This window comes from Panthera pardus, unplaced genomic scaffold, assembly GCF_024362965.1.
Source record: "Panthera pardus isolate Hobbes unplaced genomic scaffold, ASM2436296v1 HiC_scaffold_13, whole genome shotgun sequence".
NCBI classification, from domain to species: domain Eukaryota; kingdom Metazoa; phylum Chordata; class Mammalia; order Carnivora; family Felidae; genus Panthera; species Panthera pardus.
In genome coordinates, this window is record NW_026526688.1 from 198,399,571 (window position 1) to 198,419,010 (window position 19,440).

Genomic DNA, 19,440 nt, shown 5'->3' on the forward strand with positions numbered 1-19,440 from the left:
CCAGGGAGGACAGCTCGGGGGACAGACACGTGCCACGGGAGATACCGAAGCGTGGCTCTGCTGCTTCCTGGCTGTGTGGCCTTGGGCAAGTCATTTAACCTGCTGGGGCTCTAATGTCCTCGCCTGCCAAAGGGGGTTCGTGACAGCGCCCGGCACCGAGTGGGTGCCTTGTTAGAAGGGAGGTGCGTGCCGTGGGTGAGCTGGGCGGGGGGGGGGGGGGTGCCTCACTGGCTGCTGCGCCCCAGCTCCGGCCTCAGGAAAACACTCTGAGAGACCACGAGGAGCGGCACGGGGGAGGTGGCGGGGAAGAGGGGCGCAAAGAGAAAGAGGTGAGATGGCTAAAACCGCGCCAGCCTCACAGGGCTATCTGCACAGGATGGGTGTGCGTGTGAATTCTGAACCACACAGCCTGGGCTCGAACCGCAGAGCTGCTACCTCCTGAGTTCCCCACAGCCGCCCCACAGCGGCCGCCCCGTCCGGAAATCGGGGATAACAACAGTACCTGCCCCGTAGGGCAGCTGCGAGCTAGCGACGAATCTGGTACCGTGCCCAGCACAGTCAGGGCTCAGTAAGGCCTGGCTATGGCATTTTCCGAGGACACCCGAGCTCCGTGCGTCGTAAAGCATGAAGACTCTACAAACGTCCATTGTTGTTATTACTATTATTAATTACGGAACACCAACAGAGACAATACTTACAGTCTCTTCTTATCCACCACTCGCTTAACTCGGATGGCTCTTTGTTCTGAGTAAAGTTTACAAACTCCTGTTGTAGGGAAAACACCAGAACAGAGACCATTTAAAACCGCTTGTCAGGCAAGGGTGTCACGAAACATAATGAGACACTATGGGCTTCAGCTAGCAAAGCTACATCTCGCATCACGTCTGTCGTGCAATGCCACGTTTGACCCTTAAGATAAAACGCAATACTTTTCAAGTAATCTTCAATGAAATCCAAAACGGCACTCCTGTGCTCCTTCACTTGCTGGGAGTGTACCTCCTTGTGGGCTGGAACAGAAAAGGACAACAGTCAGGTCTCCGTATTCAATTACACCGAAGAACAATTCATCAGCTTCCTTACAACAGTTTCTCTACGGAAAGTATTTTTAAAAATACGGCTATAAAACAAGCCTTCTGTCAAGTGCCATTCCATTTGTAAAAGAGCAAGATTTACTGGGCTTCGCACGAGCAAAAGATTAAACCTGTAGAAAAACTACAGTCAAAGAATTTATGGTTTATTACGGCACGCAGGGCTCGTACTCGATGGGGCTCACTTCTGGAGAGCCGACCCCGTTTGTACTAACAGCACCCAATGCTCAAGCTGACCTTCGAGGAACATGTTTAAATCAAACTCAAACCACACACCAGCCGGCTGGTCGGTGCTGTTTTCCAGCTTGGAATGCTCCGTCCTCCCCCTCAGCCACTCACGTTCCACGCGCCCCTCAGACCTGGAGGTGGGCCTTCCTTCTCAAGGAAACCTTCCTGGACTGTCTTAGCCACAAGGATGCCTGGCTTCTGCAACTGTCACGTTGTCTCCGAGTCCATGCCATCCATTTTGGCAGGACAGCTCCCACTCACCGGGAGAGCGGGTGCCTACGGCGGGCAGGCCCTCTGGCAGCACTTAGCATATATTACTGCTAATCCCAAAGGCAATTTGGAGCCCTGTTTCTTTCTTTCTTTCTTTGAGCACAAAGAAACTGCCACGGTTCAGTCAACAAGAAGCCCAAGCTCACACGGTTTGGTACCTAATTGCTGATTTTATTCACAATCATGTATTTTCTAGGTGATTTCAATGAATGTACAGGCCCTCAGGGGGACAGGACATGAATCACGTTTTTATTATACGGCTGCGTAACCTGAGATTCCCCTGAGCGATTCAGCGGAACCGTGAGACTGCACATAAAATTTTGGGTGTACGTGTATTTCTCGGGCAAGAATGCCCATAGCTGTTGTCAGACTCCAATGGCCCTTCAGGGCTGTGATGGAAGCTTCCCAGGTAGAAGTCAGTGTCAAGAACACAGCAGCCATCTGCCCACTCTGAACTTTGGGCTATTTCACGCAATCTGTACCCGTCTAAGCACGCTACGAAAGAATCCAGGAGGATATACGATTTGGGAAGCTATCGCACTGCCTCGATAAAAGTGAAACATCAGTGGCAGCAAGTGACTAATAACCCAAGTGCCAACTACGGCTCTGAGCATGGGCTGAATTCAACTGAATTCTCGTAACAACCCGAAGAGATACGCCCTGGCACTGTCTCCATTTTATAGACGAAGAAACCGAGGCCTAAGGCGGTTAAGTGACTTGCCAAAGCCGTCTGGGCAGAATGTGGTGGGGCTGGGGTGGGCACATCAGCCCCCCCGGCTCCACAGCCCTCCTCTTCAGCACGACAGTTGGATCCCAAAGTCCAATACTACAGCTAGAGCGCGGAGACGACCGTCTTCCGTCCTCGTCCACGTGCCTCGACCACGGCCCCCTGAACGCCACACACAACACAGGCACGCACACACCATCCGTCCATGGTGCCCCGGCACCCTTACGAAATGTTTGGTTGTGCCTGGAGAGGTCCTTGCTACCCCCTCCCCGACCCGCGTGACCCGAACTACGGCCTCTTCCCTACTTTTAACGGCTTAGGTTAACACGCTGATCAAGAAAAGAAGAATTTTAAAGTCCCGAAACCTAGACTCGAGCAGGGACACAAGACAGAGCGTCAGCCGGCTGTGCGCACGAGCCTCGTCCCATCAGTCGCGCTGGCGGCTCAGAGTACCTCACCTTGTGTTCGCAGTTGCTGAATCGCTTCAGAGCAGGTCCTCATGAACGTCTGAGCGTCCTGGTCTATCTGGTCTCGCTCTGTGTCTGTCATCCTCCCGTACTCAGACATGATGTGGCTAAAAAGAGGAAAAAAAAAAAAAAAAAGGTGGGGAGGGGAGACAAAATGTTAGAGCAGCAGCAAATGACCGCCACTACTGTGTGGACGGGGCGGGAAGGGAAGAGAGAGCTTCCCTGCGGACGTGACGTTTACGCTGAGACCGGAGGCGGGGAAGAGGAACCGAGCAGGCTGCGCGGTGGGAGAAGCAGGGGCTAAACAGCGGAGCCAACACCGGCCAAGGCCGCTAGGTAGGCGGAGCTTCCTGCAGAGACCTTCCTGCAGAGACCCACCTGCAGCCGCCAGTCCGGCCAGGGCAAGGCGAGCAGGCCTTGGCAGGCATGTGGGCTCTCGCTCTAAGAACAGGGGCAGCGATGGAAGGCTTTCCCGTAACACGAGGGCAGAAGTCGACGAACGTCAGGGGGCCTGTGCCCCTGCGGGTGCGTGTGAAAGGCTCTCAGGCTGCCCTCTTTCCACACACCGCCTCGGAAACTCACAATTAAAGGGCTTTCAGACCATTTCATGTCCCCCTGATACTAAGTTAAAAACCTCAAACGTGACTGAGCTGGCGAGGGCGCTCGCCTGCGAAAACGCAGCACCGTGAAACTCAAAACGTTGTAGTTCTAGTACCTCGCTCGTCTTCCTAAGAGCCGGGCAGGGGTGGCAGCATTATTATTAACACGCAACTGAAACACTCGAGACATTATCACTGACTTCAGGGTCACAAAATATCAGGTCAAAAGGGACCTGGGATAACGTGCAGACTCAGTTCATTCCGTCCCCATCCGCTAGCCCTGCCGGCCACTCATCCTCACCGGGGATAAAACACCAAGTCCCCATCGGCCCGGCCTGACGTGTGACCTACTTCCTGACACTCACCCTCCTGCCCTGCACCCCGCCTGCACCGGCTGCTTTGTTGCCCCCGATCAACCATGCGCGCCCCCGACCCTGCCGCGGCCTGCCACGTCCGCATCCGGCGGGTGGTCTTCCCACAGCCGTGCACGCGCCTCCTCCGCATTCGGATCTCTGATGACAGCCGGCTTCCGTGACCACCCCCTGGCTCGCCCCCGGCACCGGCCCCCGTCACCGATTCTCAGCGCCTGTGCTGGGGATTACGCTGCTGTCTCTGAGCTCCAGAGTCACCTTCTGCTCTGCTTTGTGACACAGGCTGGGACACTCCAGACCGCACTGCTCCTCCCTTGCCATCTCCTCCTCACCGGCTTCCTTGGCCTCACGGCACTTACTTCTCCCCGAAGTAGTGACGTCTTTCTCCTCCCAGGAGAACGTCAGCTTCACGGAAGCGGGGATTTCATCTTTTTCCTTTCTGTTTCCCCAAGACCTAAAACGGTGTCCCGCGCACGGTAGCCGAACAGGTAGTTTTGCGCCAGACTCTACTCTCAACGCCTTACGCGTATTTCGTTTTACTTATTTGATCCTTGCGATTCATCCATTCGTTCACTTTTCTACTAAACCCCATAGGCTGGCACTGCGGCAGGGGTCAGGGGTCCAAAGCTGAACAAGGCTTATTTCTGATCCCCGCACAGGGCAGGCGCCGGGCCACAGGTACCCGGGGAGGAGGAAGGGGCACGAGAAACCGTGCTGGATGGTGTTGGTCTGCAAGTGGACAGTGGGGCCCGAGGGGGGAGAGGTCAGTTTGCGCAGGGCGGTGCCAGGCGGGCACAGCGGGGGACACTCCCACAGGGGACGGCGAAAAAGACCTGCTACAAATCCCCAGCCCGCGGGTCAGTGTCCGGATCACCGCACGACAGACGGTCTACGCGAGGCCAATCTGAGTGTGGAAGGGAAAACAGGAGTACACCGGGCGGTCCCCACAAACTGAGCGTCCACGCTGTGGGGCCCTCGGGGCCTCGAGTCGCTGCAGGGACACATGTGCACGGTCGGTGTCTCCACAGTGAATGTAGAGCGATGTCGACACTATTTCTCAAAGGAACACGGACAGGGTTTCGATAAACACACGTTCACTTGAAACTGTGCTGAACCCGCAACAGCTACTTCTCCAGCATCGATAGGTTTCCCCCCAAACACAACGGCCACACAAATACTCCATCCGCTGTCAGCTGCAGAGGAGCCCTTGGGATACAGAGGTTGGGGCCTGCTGGTGCAGTCACGGGAGGATGTGGGTTTTTTTTTTTTATTCTAGAGAAAGAGAGAGAGAGCATGCAAGCAGGGGACAAGGTGCAGAGAGAGAGAGAGAGAGAGAGAGAGAGAGAGAATCTTAAGCAGGCTCCATGGTCAGTACAGAGCCCGACGTGGGGCTCAATCCCACCACCCGGGGATCACAACCTGAGCAGAGATCAGGAATTAGATCCTCAACCGGCTGAGCCACCCAGGTGCCCAAGGAGGATGTTAAACAGAGGAATCTGCACTTCGCGCGGGGCCCTCTGCGGTGGCTGGCCTGGAGGCAGATGAGAGCAGAACCGGGTGGCCTGGTCATGGCTATGGGAAGACATGAAGAGACCCCGGGCTGAGGCCACGTTGGTGGGGAGGAGGCACAGCAGGTCCGAGAAAGACCGAACAGGCCGAGGACTGACTGGACGTACAGGGATGCGGCGAAGCCCAGGGCGCCCAGCACAGCAGGCGGGGGGGGGGGGGGGGGGGGGGACACGACAGATGTTTAGGTGGCACGCAGACCTGAGGACATGACAGGTGAGGACACAGAGCCAACGTGGAAGAAAGTTCAAACTCCTGTTTCTCTGTGATAATTTAAAAAGAGCGCCAGCTACATAATGGCCATTTGAAACATGTCCGTCAAAAGTGATGAAGGCTTGCTGGTGACACATTAAGTATCACGGTAACAAAATTATTACTATTTTGAAAAGGTTAACTATCTGGCAAATAAATTCCAAAAAATATATATTCTCATAGGACACGTATATAGAAATTCATCAAACTTTAATTTTATTTACTTCCTTTACGAGCTACAGCGGGGTAATTTCATTACAGACCTCAATTTACCGAAATATTAGATTCAATGAAAGGAAACCATATTAGGTATATAGGTCTGGACTAGTCAATTTACTTCAGGGGGAAAGGAGGAAGAAACTGGGAAGTTTATTTACAGGTTTAGAAATCTAAAAGAATATATGTATTTTTTAAAATTATTTGCTTGATCTGTATGTTAAAAAGGGGCAAGTTCAAAATCACAGAATACCGCTGGCACTCTGCCCATTACTTTAATATGCAGTTAAATGCTTCCTGAGGGTAAGGAAGAGAGAGAAGAGTGTAAATGATTTTCTACTCTGTTTCAAAGGTTACTGAAAAGGTATGGAAAACTGTTAAAGGCTATAGTCTTATTTTTGCTATAAATATTGCATAGGGGCAAGTACAGAACCCTGTCAACAGTATACGCCCAACAGACGGCACGGAATTATCCCGTTAATGTCTGGGCTTCAGATGTGAACACAGACCCTGCTCTCAGTAAACTACATCATGATGGGCAACATCCATGGGCTCACATATATGCTCGCACATCACAAAGGCGAACAGTTATGTAACGCCTTCCACGCATGAATACAACTCATTGTGTTAAGTGCTTCGCATATGTTTCCCCATTTATTTCTCAAAACTCTATGAGGTGGGAACTATTACACTTTTCATTTACACACGAAGCAACTGAGGCAGAGAGGGGTTAAGTAACTTGCCAAGGTCACACAACTAGTAATTAGCAGAGCTGGAATTTGAACCAAGGCATCCTGGCTCTTAACCACCACCCAGGGGGTCTCTCATGTCACAAAAGGGAAGAGTTCAGAAGACAGGACGCTTTTTTCCCACTAGTTGACGGGGAGGAAGGTGATCTACGAACCAAATCTTGAAAGGCAGGATGTGGCCATGGGGAGACCAGAGTGGACACTCTTACTAAGTAACGGGATGGAATCAGGAGAGAGCGAGCCTATCTGGAGAACAGTCAGCGGTTCGATTTGGCCAGAGCACAGAACAGGCAGAGCTACGAGCTCTTGGTGGGTCTCCAGTGCCAGCGGAAGGAGCTGCATTCTGTAGCCCATCGAAGGGCTCAGCCTCATGAAGATCAATGCGGCAGTATCTCATTAGATGGAATAGAGGGGGAAGATCAGTCAACGGGTTACCGAAACTAGACAGAGAATCCTGCCTTATTCATGTCTGTCTCCCTACGCTGTGTAAGAGGCAGGTGCTAGTACATTTCTGCTGGGCCGAAGTTTAAGAAAGGGGCACTGGGCAGGCTGTGGGTGATGGCAGGGACTGGGAAGAGGTGACGGATCGGAGACATAAAGCTGTCAGGGACGGAAGAGATGTTGGAGGCACAGCCTCATCAGCTCCGGGGATCTGGGGCCTGGGTGAGCAGCAGACATTAGTAGAAAACACAGAGGAGTGAAAGAGCTGGAAGTAAGGAAGAAAGAAACCGCCACTGAGGCTCGTCCTTATAATGCAGTTAAAAGGACAGAAGTACTGATCTGGAGACCAAATGTTCCATGACCGACACTTTGTTTTGAAAAAAGAAACCAGAGCAAATGGGCTTCTAGAATCATTTGATGATAAAATCTGAGGAAACTAAAGGAGATTTTAAGTAACAAAGAACGGCCTTCTGAAGTTCTATGCTCTTATTTTAAGGAAAAGGGAAACGTCACTGTGAGATGCAGTATGGTGGCCACAGACTGAGGCAGAGGCCGGAGGCCACAAGCCACGGCCCGACCAGCTGAAAGAGCAGAAGACACGGTGCCGTCTAGACGCTGCGGGAACAGGCCGCTTTCCCGTGACGGGCACTCAAAAACCACCTGCTTGCCCGGGTCTTGTCGAACTGATCTGACCATTTTAATCCTAACCTCCAGAGGGCCACTCAGCAAAGTCTGGCTCCAGGAAGGAGGCCGGGGAGTGGGAACGAGACCAAGGACAGCGGTGGCCAGTGTTAAGACCAAGAGTTAACTGCACACTGTTTAGCTGAGTTTAGGAACAAGTGGAAATCAGACAGACAGACATCACAAGACTGGCTCCATCAGGTGGGTCCCGAACGGTGCCGGGCAGGTGTGCTCCATGTGCCTTCCCTCGCTCCTTCTCCGCCCCCCCCCCTCCGCCAGTGCTCCTCAAGCCGTCCTCAGGGTGAGCGATAACTGCTTCCTGGTTTTGGAGAATGCCCCCAGGCTCCCCCCACTCCTCCCGGCCTCCTCCGTTGGGCCCGCAGACACTACCTTCTCTCCGCGTCCAGGGTGGATGTCCACCTACCAGCTCTGCCCCCCCTGACACCAGGGCAGCCCCCGCAATGCTCCTTCTCGCCCCTGCACCATCGACCATGTGCACACAGCGCCTAGTCGGGGCCAGCACAGAGCGAACGTAGCTACCTATGTTAGTTACCAATAGCATTTTTCCCCCGTCTACTGGATCTTTCCCCCAAATGTGGCATTATTCTCCCATTTTAAACAAATAAAATGAAACAAAACTTCTCAATTCCATGTCTCCTAAGAATTACTGCTAATTTCTCTCTTCTTAAAGGTGAAACTTCTCCAGTAAGTTTGCACCCAGGTCCCCAGTTTCCAGACCACTGTTTCTTGACCCCAATCCAAGGAGACTTTACTCTCCTCGCTCCCAGGGCACCAGCAGCCCCCACAGCGGCTCAGCCCTTACCCAGTTACACTGCACACACTGGGAGGAACCGGGGGCTTCCCCTCCCTGACTCAAGTTTTCTTCCTCTGGCCTCCACGACACCACCCTCCTGATTTCCTCCCACCTCACCCACTGCTCGTTTTCAGGCTTTCTGTGGACACCTCTCAGCCCCCTGAACACTTAAAGATGGACATTTCATGGCCCAGTCCCTGAAATCTCTCCACACTGCCCGCTGGGTGAGTTGGTCTGGTCTTGTGGCTTTAGCAGTGCAAATATCAGCTTTATGCCCACAAGTCCCAAACTTCTATCTCAGCCCAAACCTCTCCAAGAACTTGAGGCACGAATATCTAACCGTCCACTCAGATGTTGAATTTGTGTCACGAATGTGCCCCACCTTGAGCCCCTGCCTGCTCTTCTCAAACCCGCTCCTTGACTCGACCTTCAGAGTATTTCCAGAATCTGAACTCTTGTTATCACACCCACTGCTCTGTCTCTGGTCCACGATGCCATGACATCCCTCGCCTGGATTTAACTGGAACCTCCTTGCAGGTCTGCTGTTCTGGCCTCTCCTAACACAGCAGCCATACTGATGCTGTTACAAAGTGACTCATGTCCTATCACTCGTCCTTACAAGACCTTCCAGTGGCCTCCCCCCCCTTAGAATAGAAGCCAAGGTGCGTGCAAAAGCTACAAGATCCTTAAGATGGCCTGTAAGATCTGGCTCCTGCTGCCTCTCTGAGCTCATCCTCACCTAGGCCCCAACCCTCCTGCCCCGTCACACCAGCCTCCTTGCTGCTCCTGCAACGTTCCAGACATGCTCCTACACCGGGACCTTTATACTTGCTGGCTGCCCTCTTCTGGAATGTTCTTTCCCCAGATATTTGCATAAACTGATCCCTTCTTTTAGGTGTTTACTGAACGTCCCCCTCTTAATAAGGCCTGCCTTGACCTACCTTAATAAGACTGTATCCTTTCTGACGTTTTCTAGCCACTTTCCCCTCCCCCTCCTCCTAAAAGCACTTATCCTGCTCTAACACTCTGTATCGTTGACTTTTTAATTTTGTTTATCTGTCTTCCCCCACAAAAATCTAAGTTCCACAAAGGCAAGGACTTTTTGCCTGTTCACTGCTGTATCCGCATCATCAAGAGCGATGCTTAGGATCTGGCAGGCTGATAGATCGGTGCATCATAATCAAATACTTTTTGAACGACCCGACTCGGTGCATGAGGCTGATGGCAGAACAGGCTTGATATACAGCTGCATCTGTGCTCCTTAGGAGGCCCCCTGCAGAGCCCTTCCAGAGCCTTCCCTGGAAAACTTCAGGGGCAAAGGCAGTGACTGCATCCATCCTAGGAACAGACCCCTCCTAAGAGAGAAGGGAGTAGTGAGCCTGGGCCTCTCAGTCCTGGGCGTCGGGTGAGTCTCCTCTCTCCTCCCTGCGTGAGGCACCTTCCCACCCCCTGACCCCAGCCCCTCACTTCCTGGGGTAGAGTTGGAAGGACAGAAGGAAACCCCTTGGTTCTTGGAAAACAGATGGTCCTACTCTCAGCGGAACCTGGACCTCCCTGGCATCTCATTTTCTTAGCTAGTTTGGTTTAACCAAGGTCACGCCAGGTAATGCTAACAGAATGTGCCCTACGTAAGGTACACTCCATTCCCCCAGCCCCTCAGGCAGAGCGGGGAAGGGAAAACAGGAGCAGGGGGGCCTCTGGTCTTGTGCTCCTCCCCAACAGAAACTAGAAACACTCTCACCAGAAATGGAGGCGAAAAGGGGTCAGGGACAAATAAACAAGAAAGGTACCTCCAAGTGAACATGCACCCTGTGGGTGGAGCGGATCTATAAATGACTAATTCCAAGAACATTAGATTAACATCCTCCTACTCTCTATTTTGATTTAATGGAAACTCGGCTCAGGGAAACTGAAAAGGTCTAAAGGTTAATTTGATAAGACTGATTACTCAATTAAAAGGTGATGTTCCTTTAGGAACATTACCCGTTAACCTTTCGAGTTGGAAATTGACAGTATGGTTATTCTATTAGTAACAACAGAAACCAAGGAAGTTTCCCCCCCAAGTGGTATTGTTTTGTTGCCAAGACACTGCAGAAAAGGTACATCTACCAGAAGTGGAAACATTATTTTTAATTAAAATCATTCAAGAGATCCAGCCAGAGGCCACCTCATTGCGTGCTGCTCTGCTCTAGTAAAATGTCATTACTAAAAAAAAAAAAAAAATTAAATGGGTCAATAAAGTCTGAGCTCTACATTATGGAAAAAATTACAGCTTCCTAATTATGTCAAACTAACATAGTTTTATGGGTCTGAAGGCAATTTTTCTTTCAATTCCATGATCATACTTCATCTAAAATGTTCCTGGCCAAGGCCAGCACACTGGGAGGCAGAAGTGGTCAAAGGCAGGCTGTGGACGTCTACACCGTCAGGAGGGGCGACCTGCTGGGGCACGACAAGGGCGGCCCTTATCTATCGGGAGAGAACGCACGTCACTGAGGGGATGCCTACCCCCTAGTCCTAGGTTCTATTAGGGACAACAGAAACCAAGGAAATTTTCCCCCCAAGTGGTATAGTTTTGTTGCCCTCATGCGGGAGGGCACTTCCCTGGGCACGGGCACGAACACGCACACGCATCTAGCCACAGCTCTGTTCTCTCTCTCCTCTCCGGGATCTGCTTGCTTACAGAGAACTGATGTCCTGCTGTCTTCCTCTCTCTCCTGTGCTATAAAAGGGCCTGCCCCACTCTCTGTGCTCCAGCGCCTGTGACCGTTCGGTGGCGGTCATGGCTGAGCGAGTCTAATTCAGGAGCCTTCAGCAAGGCCGCCCGCCCTCAGACCTAAGCTCTGCCCGCCCCCCCTGGATTTTTACCGGTGATAAAGTTGGTAACTCGTCCATCTCATCACGTTCACCTGACTCCTGCATGCCATCTCTCTCTCCTTCCCTCCCACCGCTGTTGGGCAGGAAGGAGACACGTGTTTTTTACTAACTGACCACCCCCCCACACAAGTTCATTATAGGTCCCACGGGGTTCCAATACTATTGCCGTTCCCCAGGGGACTTCTATGTGCCAGGAGCTTGCGCATCTCATGTAATCCTCACGAGAACATTATCCACATTTTACAAAAAAGAAAATAAGCACAAAGACGTGAAGTGAGCTCTAGACACTCACATGATTAACACTGGGCATCAGTGGGACTGAACTTCGGTGTGCCTGACCCCCTGAGCCCACGTTCTTTCGAAGGGACGCAAACAGGGGTAGGATTGGAGCTCAGGATGCACGTGGCGGCAAAGAGCAGCTGCAGTGGGAAAAATGAGTAAAAGACTGAGTTTCCACAATGGGGAGATGGATGAGTCGGGATCAAAAAGCCTCAGGGGCCAGAGCTCCGACACTCAAGCCACACAACCAGTAAGTGGCAGAGCGGGACTGGCCCCCAGAGATCTGGGGTGTCCATCTGTGCATCTGCCGCAGAGCAGCTGGGAAGGAGGAAGCCGTGGGCCAGCAGCTGGCTCTACCGGGCGACAAAGGGAGAGGGCTCGGAGCCGTCTGGGAACATGGATGCACACTGTGTGGGAGCTGAGCAGAAATAAATGCCTTTAACATCACTTTTATCATCAGAAGTTGAGGGGCGTCTGGGGGGCTCAGTCGGTTGAGCGTCTGACTTCGGCTCAGGTCATGATCTCGCGGTTCCTGAATTTGGGCCCTGCATCAGGCTCACCGCTGTCAGCACACAGCCCACTTCAGATCCTCTGTCCCCTTGCTGTCTCTACCCCTCCCCGACTCACGCTCGCGCACGCGCTCTGTCAAAAATAAATAAACATTTTTTAAGAAAAGCTGAAAACGACTGCCAAGTTACAGAGCAGCACCCTTTACAATCATCTCATAAATGCATGGAAATGCACTGCATTTCAATTATACTGTCTTGTATGAATCTCTCGACTAGCTGGTGAGGGATCATCAACCCCTCTGTTTAGAGCAGGGCTCTGCAAACGCTTTGAAAAGGGCCGGAGAGGGGCGCCTGGGTGGCTCAGTCGGTTAAGCGTCCGACTTCACTCAGGTCACGATCTCGCGGTCTGTGAGTTCGAGCCCCGCGTCGGGCTCTGGGCTGACGGCTCAGAGCCTGGAGCCTGCTTCCGATTCTGTGTCTCCCCCTCTCTCTGCCCCTCCCCCGTTCATGCTCTGTCTCTCTCTCTGTCTCAAAAATAAATAAAACGTTTAAAAAAAAAAAAGAAAAGAAAAGGGGCGGAGAGTAAATACATTAGGCTTTGCAAGTTGCACGGTCTGCCGCAGCCCTTCACTTCTGCTGTTGTGGCGCGGAAGCAGCCAAAGATAATGTGTAAATGAATGGGTTTGGTGGTATTCCAATAAACTCTATTTGTGGACACTGAAATGTGAATCTCGTATCATTTTCATATGTGGTGAGATCTTAGTCTTTTCTCCAAGCTGTTTAAAAATGCGAAAACTATTCTTAGCTCACAAGCTGTACAAGAACAGGCAGCTGGGTGGACTTGGCCTACAGGCGGTAGTTCGCTAAGTCCCGGTTTGGAGAAAGACAGGGTTTTACAGATTAAATGACTTTCTCAGGTTCACAGTGCTAATAAGGGAGTGGGGTGGCTTGAACTAAACCAACATTTAAAACATCTGCCTTGTTGGACGCCTTTTCAAGGCAAAGGGAAGTTAACAATGGATTTCCAGGCAAGGCCTCTATAGCCACTTATGTGACCTAAGGGGTCAGGTACAAAGGGAGGAGCTAGAAAGAGAGGTTTATGCCAGTTTGGTTGAGTTTCCCAAAATGGCTGTAGCTTCCACTCTTACGGACTATCAAATCAGTACTGGAGACACTCGCACACCTCGGGAAATGAAATTTGCACTGCCATCTAGTGTTGAGCTATTACTTTAACTGAGAGCTTAAAAAGAAGCTCTTCTTGGTACTATGCACTGAGAGTAAGAATTTTACGACATTCTGAAACCATACGAACAAAGCACATTTAAAAGTATAAAATTACTTATGATGTCATTTCGCACATCCCATCCAACTTCCTCGTGAATTCACACAGTAGGCCTGAAGCGGAGTCCCATGGCGGACAGTCCACCCCACCGCCAGGTATGAATGGAGGTCAGGAAGCACAGGAGACAAGGTGTCTGCCCTGCAACGCTCCTGTATCTGTTGAGAGCCGGGGTCCATTCCACAAACCATTTTGGAAGGCTCAATCAAAATGCTTTCTCTCTTTTAAAAAAGCAAGCTAACCAAACCCTCTCTAGATGCAAGAAACGCACCGACATGACATGTTTACACGACCGGCAGCGTTCCATCGTGGGTTCCGTAAGTCCGTGCTGAGAGAGTGGGTCTCGTGTGTGTCTACGTGTTTCACAACGTGTGTGGCACCAACACAGATGCAAACGTGTGGCAGCATCGATCCTGAAGATCGTGCCGTGGGGGGCACTGGGACTTGGAGGGTAGAGAAGAGCCTATCTTGGGGACGGGCGGTCCTTTCTGCCACCGACACCACGGCCGAACTGATCTTCCCCACGGCGACTCTGGGTGAGTAAGTAAAAAGTAAGGGCAAACGCCTCAACAGGAATATAGGTATGGAAAAGAATTCAGTCACCAAAGCCATGGTAAGAAGTATGCACTTACCTATAAGCATTAATGTAATCTTTCCTGTGTTCCAGGAGAAAATCTCTCAGTTTGCCAATGTGTGAAATCTAGAATGAAAAGAAAGCAAACTGTTAACATGGGGGGGGGGGGGAGAGAAAGAGAGAGAGAGTGATATGGATATGTTACACTCATGTGTAATTTAAATTAATAGAGGATGGAATGCAGGTTATAGAAAAATTTTGAAGCCACAAACGGGACGACTTCGGTTTGGATTCTCATATGTAGCTGAGCCTTGAACAATGCGGGGCGAGGGGCGCCAACCCCCACACAGAAAATCTATATATAACTTTGGACTCCCCAAAAACTTAACTACTAGTAGCCTACTGTTGACAAGAAGCCTTACCAATAACATAAATGGTCAGTTCACACGTATTTTGTACGTTATATCATATACTAAATTCATACAAAAAACCAAGCAGGAGGAAAGAAAATGTTATTAAGAAAATCATAAGAAAGATGGGGCGCCTGGGTGGCTCAGTCGGTTGAGCGTCCGACTTTGGCTCAGGTCATGATCTCACGGTTCCTGGGTTCGGGCCCTGCGTCGGGCTGTGTGCTGACAGCTCAGAGCCTGGAGCCTGCTTTGGATTCTGTGGCTCCCTCTCTCTGCTCCTCCCCTGCTCACACTCTGTCTCTCTCTCAAAAATAAATAAAGATTAAAAAAAAATTTAAAGAAAACCATAAGAAAGAGAAAACCCACTCACAGGACTATACTGCATTTATCCAAAAAAACAATCTGCACATAAGTGAACCCAGGCAACCCAAACCCAGGTTGGTCAAGGGTCATCTGTTGTCATTAACTTGTTGGTTAACTTTCCCAAAGTCGCCCCTGAACCTGTAAGTGTTGTGATAGATCCAGGATGTTATGAAGAGATGATCTCTAAGGAACGTCCAGATTAAATAAGATCATGCACGTCTAACATCTACACAGCACATGCTCAACAAAGGCCAATTCCTTTCCTCATGTGTCTTCTAAAACCACAGACAAAAACTGCGTCTTCCAAGTGTTCTGGGGACGGAGTCTAAGGCTGGAGATACCAGGTTTGCAGGTGGGGCCCTGCAGAGCAGCAGATTTAAAAGCTTCAGAGGCAACGACAGATTCCCACACAGCAAACCTCCATCTTCCCGATGGCCTACTTCCACGGATGAACCGAAAGGACACCAGGCACAAAGGACTGCCTCTGTGACGGCTGGGGACGAGCATAAGCGAACCCTACTCTAAAGCACCTACCGTGTGCCCAGGTACTGCGTGTGGAGCTAGGGATTACAAACTAAGTAAAATGAAGTAAAAAGAGGTGGGAAGAAGTCTAGGATCTTGGTCGACAGGGACAAAAGTGTTTCCAGAAGGAGAGACTGATTAACCAGGCCGGTGGCCTGCTTTGTCCTTTGACCAGTGCTCACTCGTTTTCCTAATGCCCCTGCTACCTCTTCCAGACATACACAACCCCGGCCTTGAAGGGTCCGCTGAACTTTCATCTTTTCCATGACAGTGTTTCTGTCAAGGCCAACTCAGCCTGTTTCTCGCTTTGCTCTCAACCTAAAAGCACTTCCACATGCCGCCCACGTGGCACCAAGTCACTCACGGCCACGGCCTCTGCTTCCCTGTCGGTGAACCGCACGGGCGGGGGCTGTGCAGCCCCCACGCAGGTCTCAGTGCCACATGGGGCACGGGGGTGGTCGACGAGTATCTGTGGAACGAGCGTATGTCTGAATACAAAGATAGTATTTATCACAAAGAAAACATTCAGCGTTTGTCTGGAGACAGGTCAACAGGGGATCGGTTCGGTTTCCCACAGGGTCTAGATAAATAATAAATCTGGTTCGGAAAAGGGCCTTCAGGCACGTGCAGAGCAGGAATCACACTGAAAATGAGGCGTGGCCACGGCACTCGCTCATTTGCTGGTAACGAACCAGGGTTGAGAGTCTGTCCGCTAGCCCTGCCCTGCTAGGTATTTTCACTCACACCACCTCGTTCTCTTCCCTGCTGTCCTGCTTGGGCACTCGCGGCACTGCTCTCCGACGGGAACCAGTGTGGCAAAGTGAACCTCACGGAAGCTAAGGGACTCACCCACCGTTACCCACTTGGCATGTCAGCGCGTGGCAGGGCTTACAGTCAAACGCAGGACCATCGGAGTCCACGTCCGACCTATTTTCCTGCACAACACAGCTACCTTCCTCACACTCTTATTCCTACTTTCCCCCTCAGCTGCCTTGCAAAATCTGCCTCTTAAGACTGTTGGGGAAAATACTCAAGAGAAGTACAAACGAAGTGTTTACTGCACCACACGTTAAGAACTGATCACGCTACCGTCCTGTTTTCGAACTTGCAACGGTTTCTGTCCCCTTGCCCTGCCACTGCCCGCAAGAGGCGAGGTAAACGGCGGATGCTACAGGACATCTGGCGGTGATGACTTCTGGATTTAAAACACACCGCAGCCAGGGGCACCCGCGTGGCTCAGTCGGGCAGCCGGCTCTTGATTGTGGCTCAGGTCACGATTTCATGGTTTATGAGATTGAGCCCCGCGTCAGGCTCTTTGCCGACAGCTTGGAGCCTGCTTGGGATTCTCTCTCCTTCTCTCTCTGCCCCAACCCTTGCTCCTTCTCTCTCTCTCCCCTTCCCTCCCTCTCAAAAATAAAGAAACATTTAAATACACTGTAGCCAAAAGCAGCAGTTCCAAGGCTGATTTGCCAAAGGGCAGCCAACAAGTAACCTCCAGGCCTAAACAATGGAGTCAAGTCCAAACTCCCATAAAGCACTCAAGGCCCTTCACAGTCCAGCTCCACAAGTCCCGTGTGGCCTCAGTCCCTGCCACACTCCCAGCAGGCGCCAGGCTCCAAGTCCCAGAGATGCCCAACACGCACACCCATATGGTTCTCCTTTTCCCTGGAATGCCCTACCCACCTTCCCTCCTGCACAGACTTCTCCTCTTTCCCTCCCTGTATCTGCTCCACACCCCCGGGCACAGTCAGACCCCACTCCCCCACAAAACGTGGCACCTCGACCTCACCCCTTCCTTCATGACCTCCCTTCATGACCACAGTGACTAATTTCAGACCAATTTCCCTTCAGTAGATGGCAAGCCCCTAGAGGGTGATGGGTCCCTTTCCCTTTCCTGTGCTTATCAGGCACAGTTCCCGGAGCAAAGCAAGCCTCAAAAACTGTTACTGAATGTTAACAAAACAGTGGGTACCCGATAAGCCCTAAAGAACTGTGTTTGCTGTTGCAGGTACAAAAATGCCACCCTCCCCCTGCAAAGGCTTCCAAGTCCTGTGAATACGTTCTGTTAGAAGGCAGAGGAGAATTAACATAGCACATGGAATTCAGGTTCTCATCAGTTGACCTTAAAATAGGGAGATTATCCTGGCTCATCCAGTAGGAAGGCCCCATATAATCACAAGGTCCTTAAATGTCGAAGAGGAAGGGCAGGAGGGAGGGCAGAGTGATGCAGTGGGAGGAGGACTGGTTGCTCTGGAGACAGAGGAGGGAGCTGAGGATGCAGTTGGCCTCTACAAGCTGGGAAAGGTAAGGAGACAGGTTCTCCCTTAAGTCTCTCCAGGAAAGAACGCTTCCCTGCCCAACCTTGATTTCAACCTACAAAGTCCCGTCTTGGACCTCGGACGACAAAACCATAAGATAATACACTCTTGTTGCTTTAAGTCACCGGGTTTTTGGTAAATTGTTACAACAGCAGAAAGAAACTAATACAATGTGTCCTAATTTAAGCTGCTATAACAAAATACCACAGGCTGCGTGGCCTAAACGACAACACGGTCTCACAGTATTGGGGGCTGGGAAGTCCTGGATCAAGGTACCAGCAGACGTGGTCTGGTGAGAGCCCTCTTCCCACGGCGCAGAGAGCTGCCTTCTTAACCCACCCTCACATGGTGGGGAGGTGTCATTGCCAAAGACAGCTTATTATATTTCAACAATTCTATTATGGCTCTTGTATTTTCAAATTTGCAGGGGTGTGAGCACTTGTATGCTTTGAATTGTGAATGTTTCCACATCTAGTGGTAACTTTAAAAGAATCACTTATGTGTGTGTCCAAAGAGAAAGCCCCTCACTTTTAAAAGGAGAAAGGCCATTCTGGTGTCAAGTTTGACAAGGAAATCGGAGTAAAATGGAAATTTTATTGCCCCATAAAGATCTAAACTAGTGTCGATCTCTTAGTCTTGGTATCGCTGAACGACATGGAGGGGGTGAGGAAGAGTCTCGGGAGAAGGAACAGGTCACTGGAAGGGTCTCTGTGGGACCAGGTGAGTGACAAACGCAAGGGTTGAAAACAGGGAGTATTTTGGGGACTGAACCATGTTGTGGGGCACATCACAGCCTTGGGCAGGTGAGGGACACCCCATTTTCACAGTTCTGTGCCTTCGTGACTGCTCTTGCTCTGCCCAGAGCAGCTCTCTTCACCCCAACCCCATGCCACCAGAAGAATCCCTGCTCGTCCTTCCAGGTTCCACTTAAATGTCACCTCCTCCGTGAAGCCTTCCTGAACACCTTTCTTAGTATTTTACAGATACCTGTTAGCACTTTCCATTGAACATAACAAGTATTTATCTGTGACCCCCCCACTAGACTTCAACTGAGCCCCGTGAGGTCAGGATCTATGCCCTATTCATTTTTGTATCTGCAGCAGAGAATAAATGTTGGAAAAGGAAAAGGGCGGGGGGGAGTTTGTGGGGGGCTGGAAATCCAACAGAAAGAGCTTCAAGATCTGATAAGTCCTGACGTATGAGTTGGGTCAAAAAGGTATCAGACCTGTCACAAGATTGTACCTACACAACCGTGTGAACCAACCAACAAAGGGGGGCACACCGGCCGTCTGTGCGTGTTTCTCCTGGAGTCAGCACGGTGCGCGCAGAGGGGCAGCGCGAGCACTAAGGTCCGAGGATGCACAGCCTGGCACGCTTCACAGGAGCCGGTCTGCTCTCACAAAGCCCGTCACCTTCCAGCTGACTGATGGCCGGCCCGCCACGGAAGGAAGAGTTCTTATGCCCACCGGCTGTGGCTTGACTACATTGCTACATTGTACGAGAAGCGTCCACCGTCTCCAACATAAAACACAGTTTAAAATGAGACGTGAACTGCAGGCTGAGACAGAAAAGGAATGCAGGAGGTATTTAATATCTGAAGCACTATGATTCACTTCCCTGTTTTTAAAATCCTTCTCTTTTAGAGAAATACACTGAAAATTTACCAATCAAATAGGACACCTGGGATTTGCTTCAAAACAACATGGAGAAGAGGGGAGCATCAGACGAAGCAGGACGGGCCGTGGGCCGGTAAGAGGTGAGGATGGGCACACGTGTACCT

General features: G+C 51.1%; 1 protein-coding gene across 7 annotated transcripts in view; it reads right to left on the minus strand.

Moving 5' to 3' along the window:
- The window catches only part of STX18 (syntaxin 18), a 130,187-nt gene that overhangs the window by 45,361 nt on the left and 65,386 nt on the right, over positions 1-19,440 (minus strand). For 5 of the 7 annotated variants that reach the window (XR_002081211.2, XM_019453717.2, XM_019453715.2 and 2 more), the window contains 4 exons: positions 14,106-14,173; positions 2,772-2,887; positions 930-1,007; positions 699-765 (listed from right to left, as the gene is read on the minus strand). Coding sequence is in view for 6 of the 7 variants with exons in the window: in XM_019453717.2 (XP_019309262.2) it covers positions 699-765; positions 930-1,007; positions 2,772-2,887; positions 14,106-14,173 (329 nt within the window). In the remaining variant the exon portion in view is untranslated. Of the gene's footprint in view, positions 1-698; positions 766-929; positions 1,008-2,771; positions 2,888-3,158; positions 3,263-14,105; positions 14,174-19,440 lie in introns of those variants that run through there. The other 2 variants (XM_019453718.2, XM_019453721.2) reach the window with 2 other exon arrangements.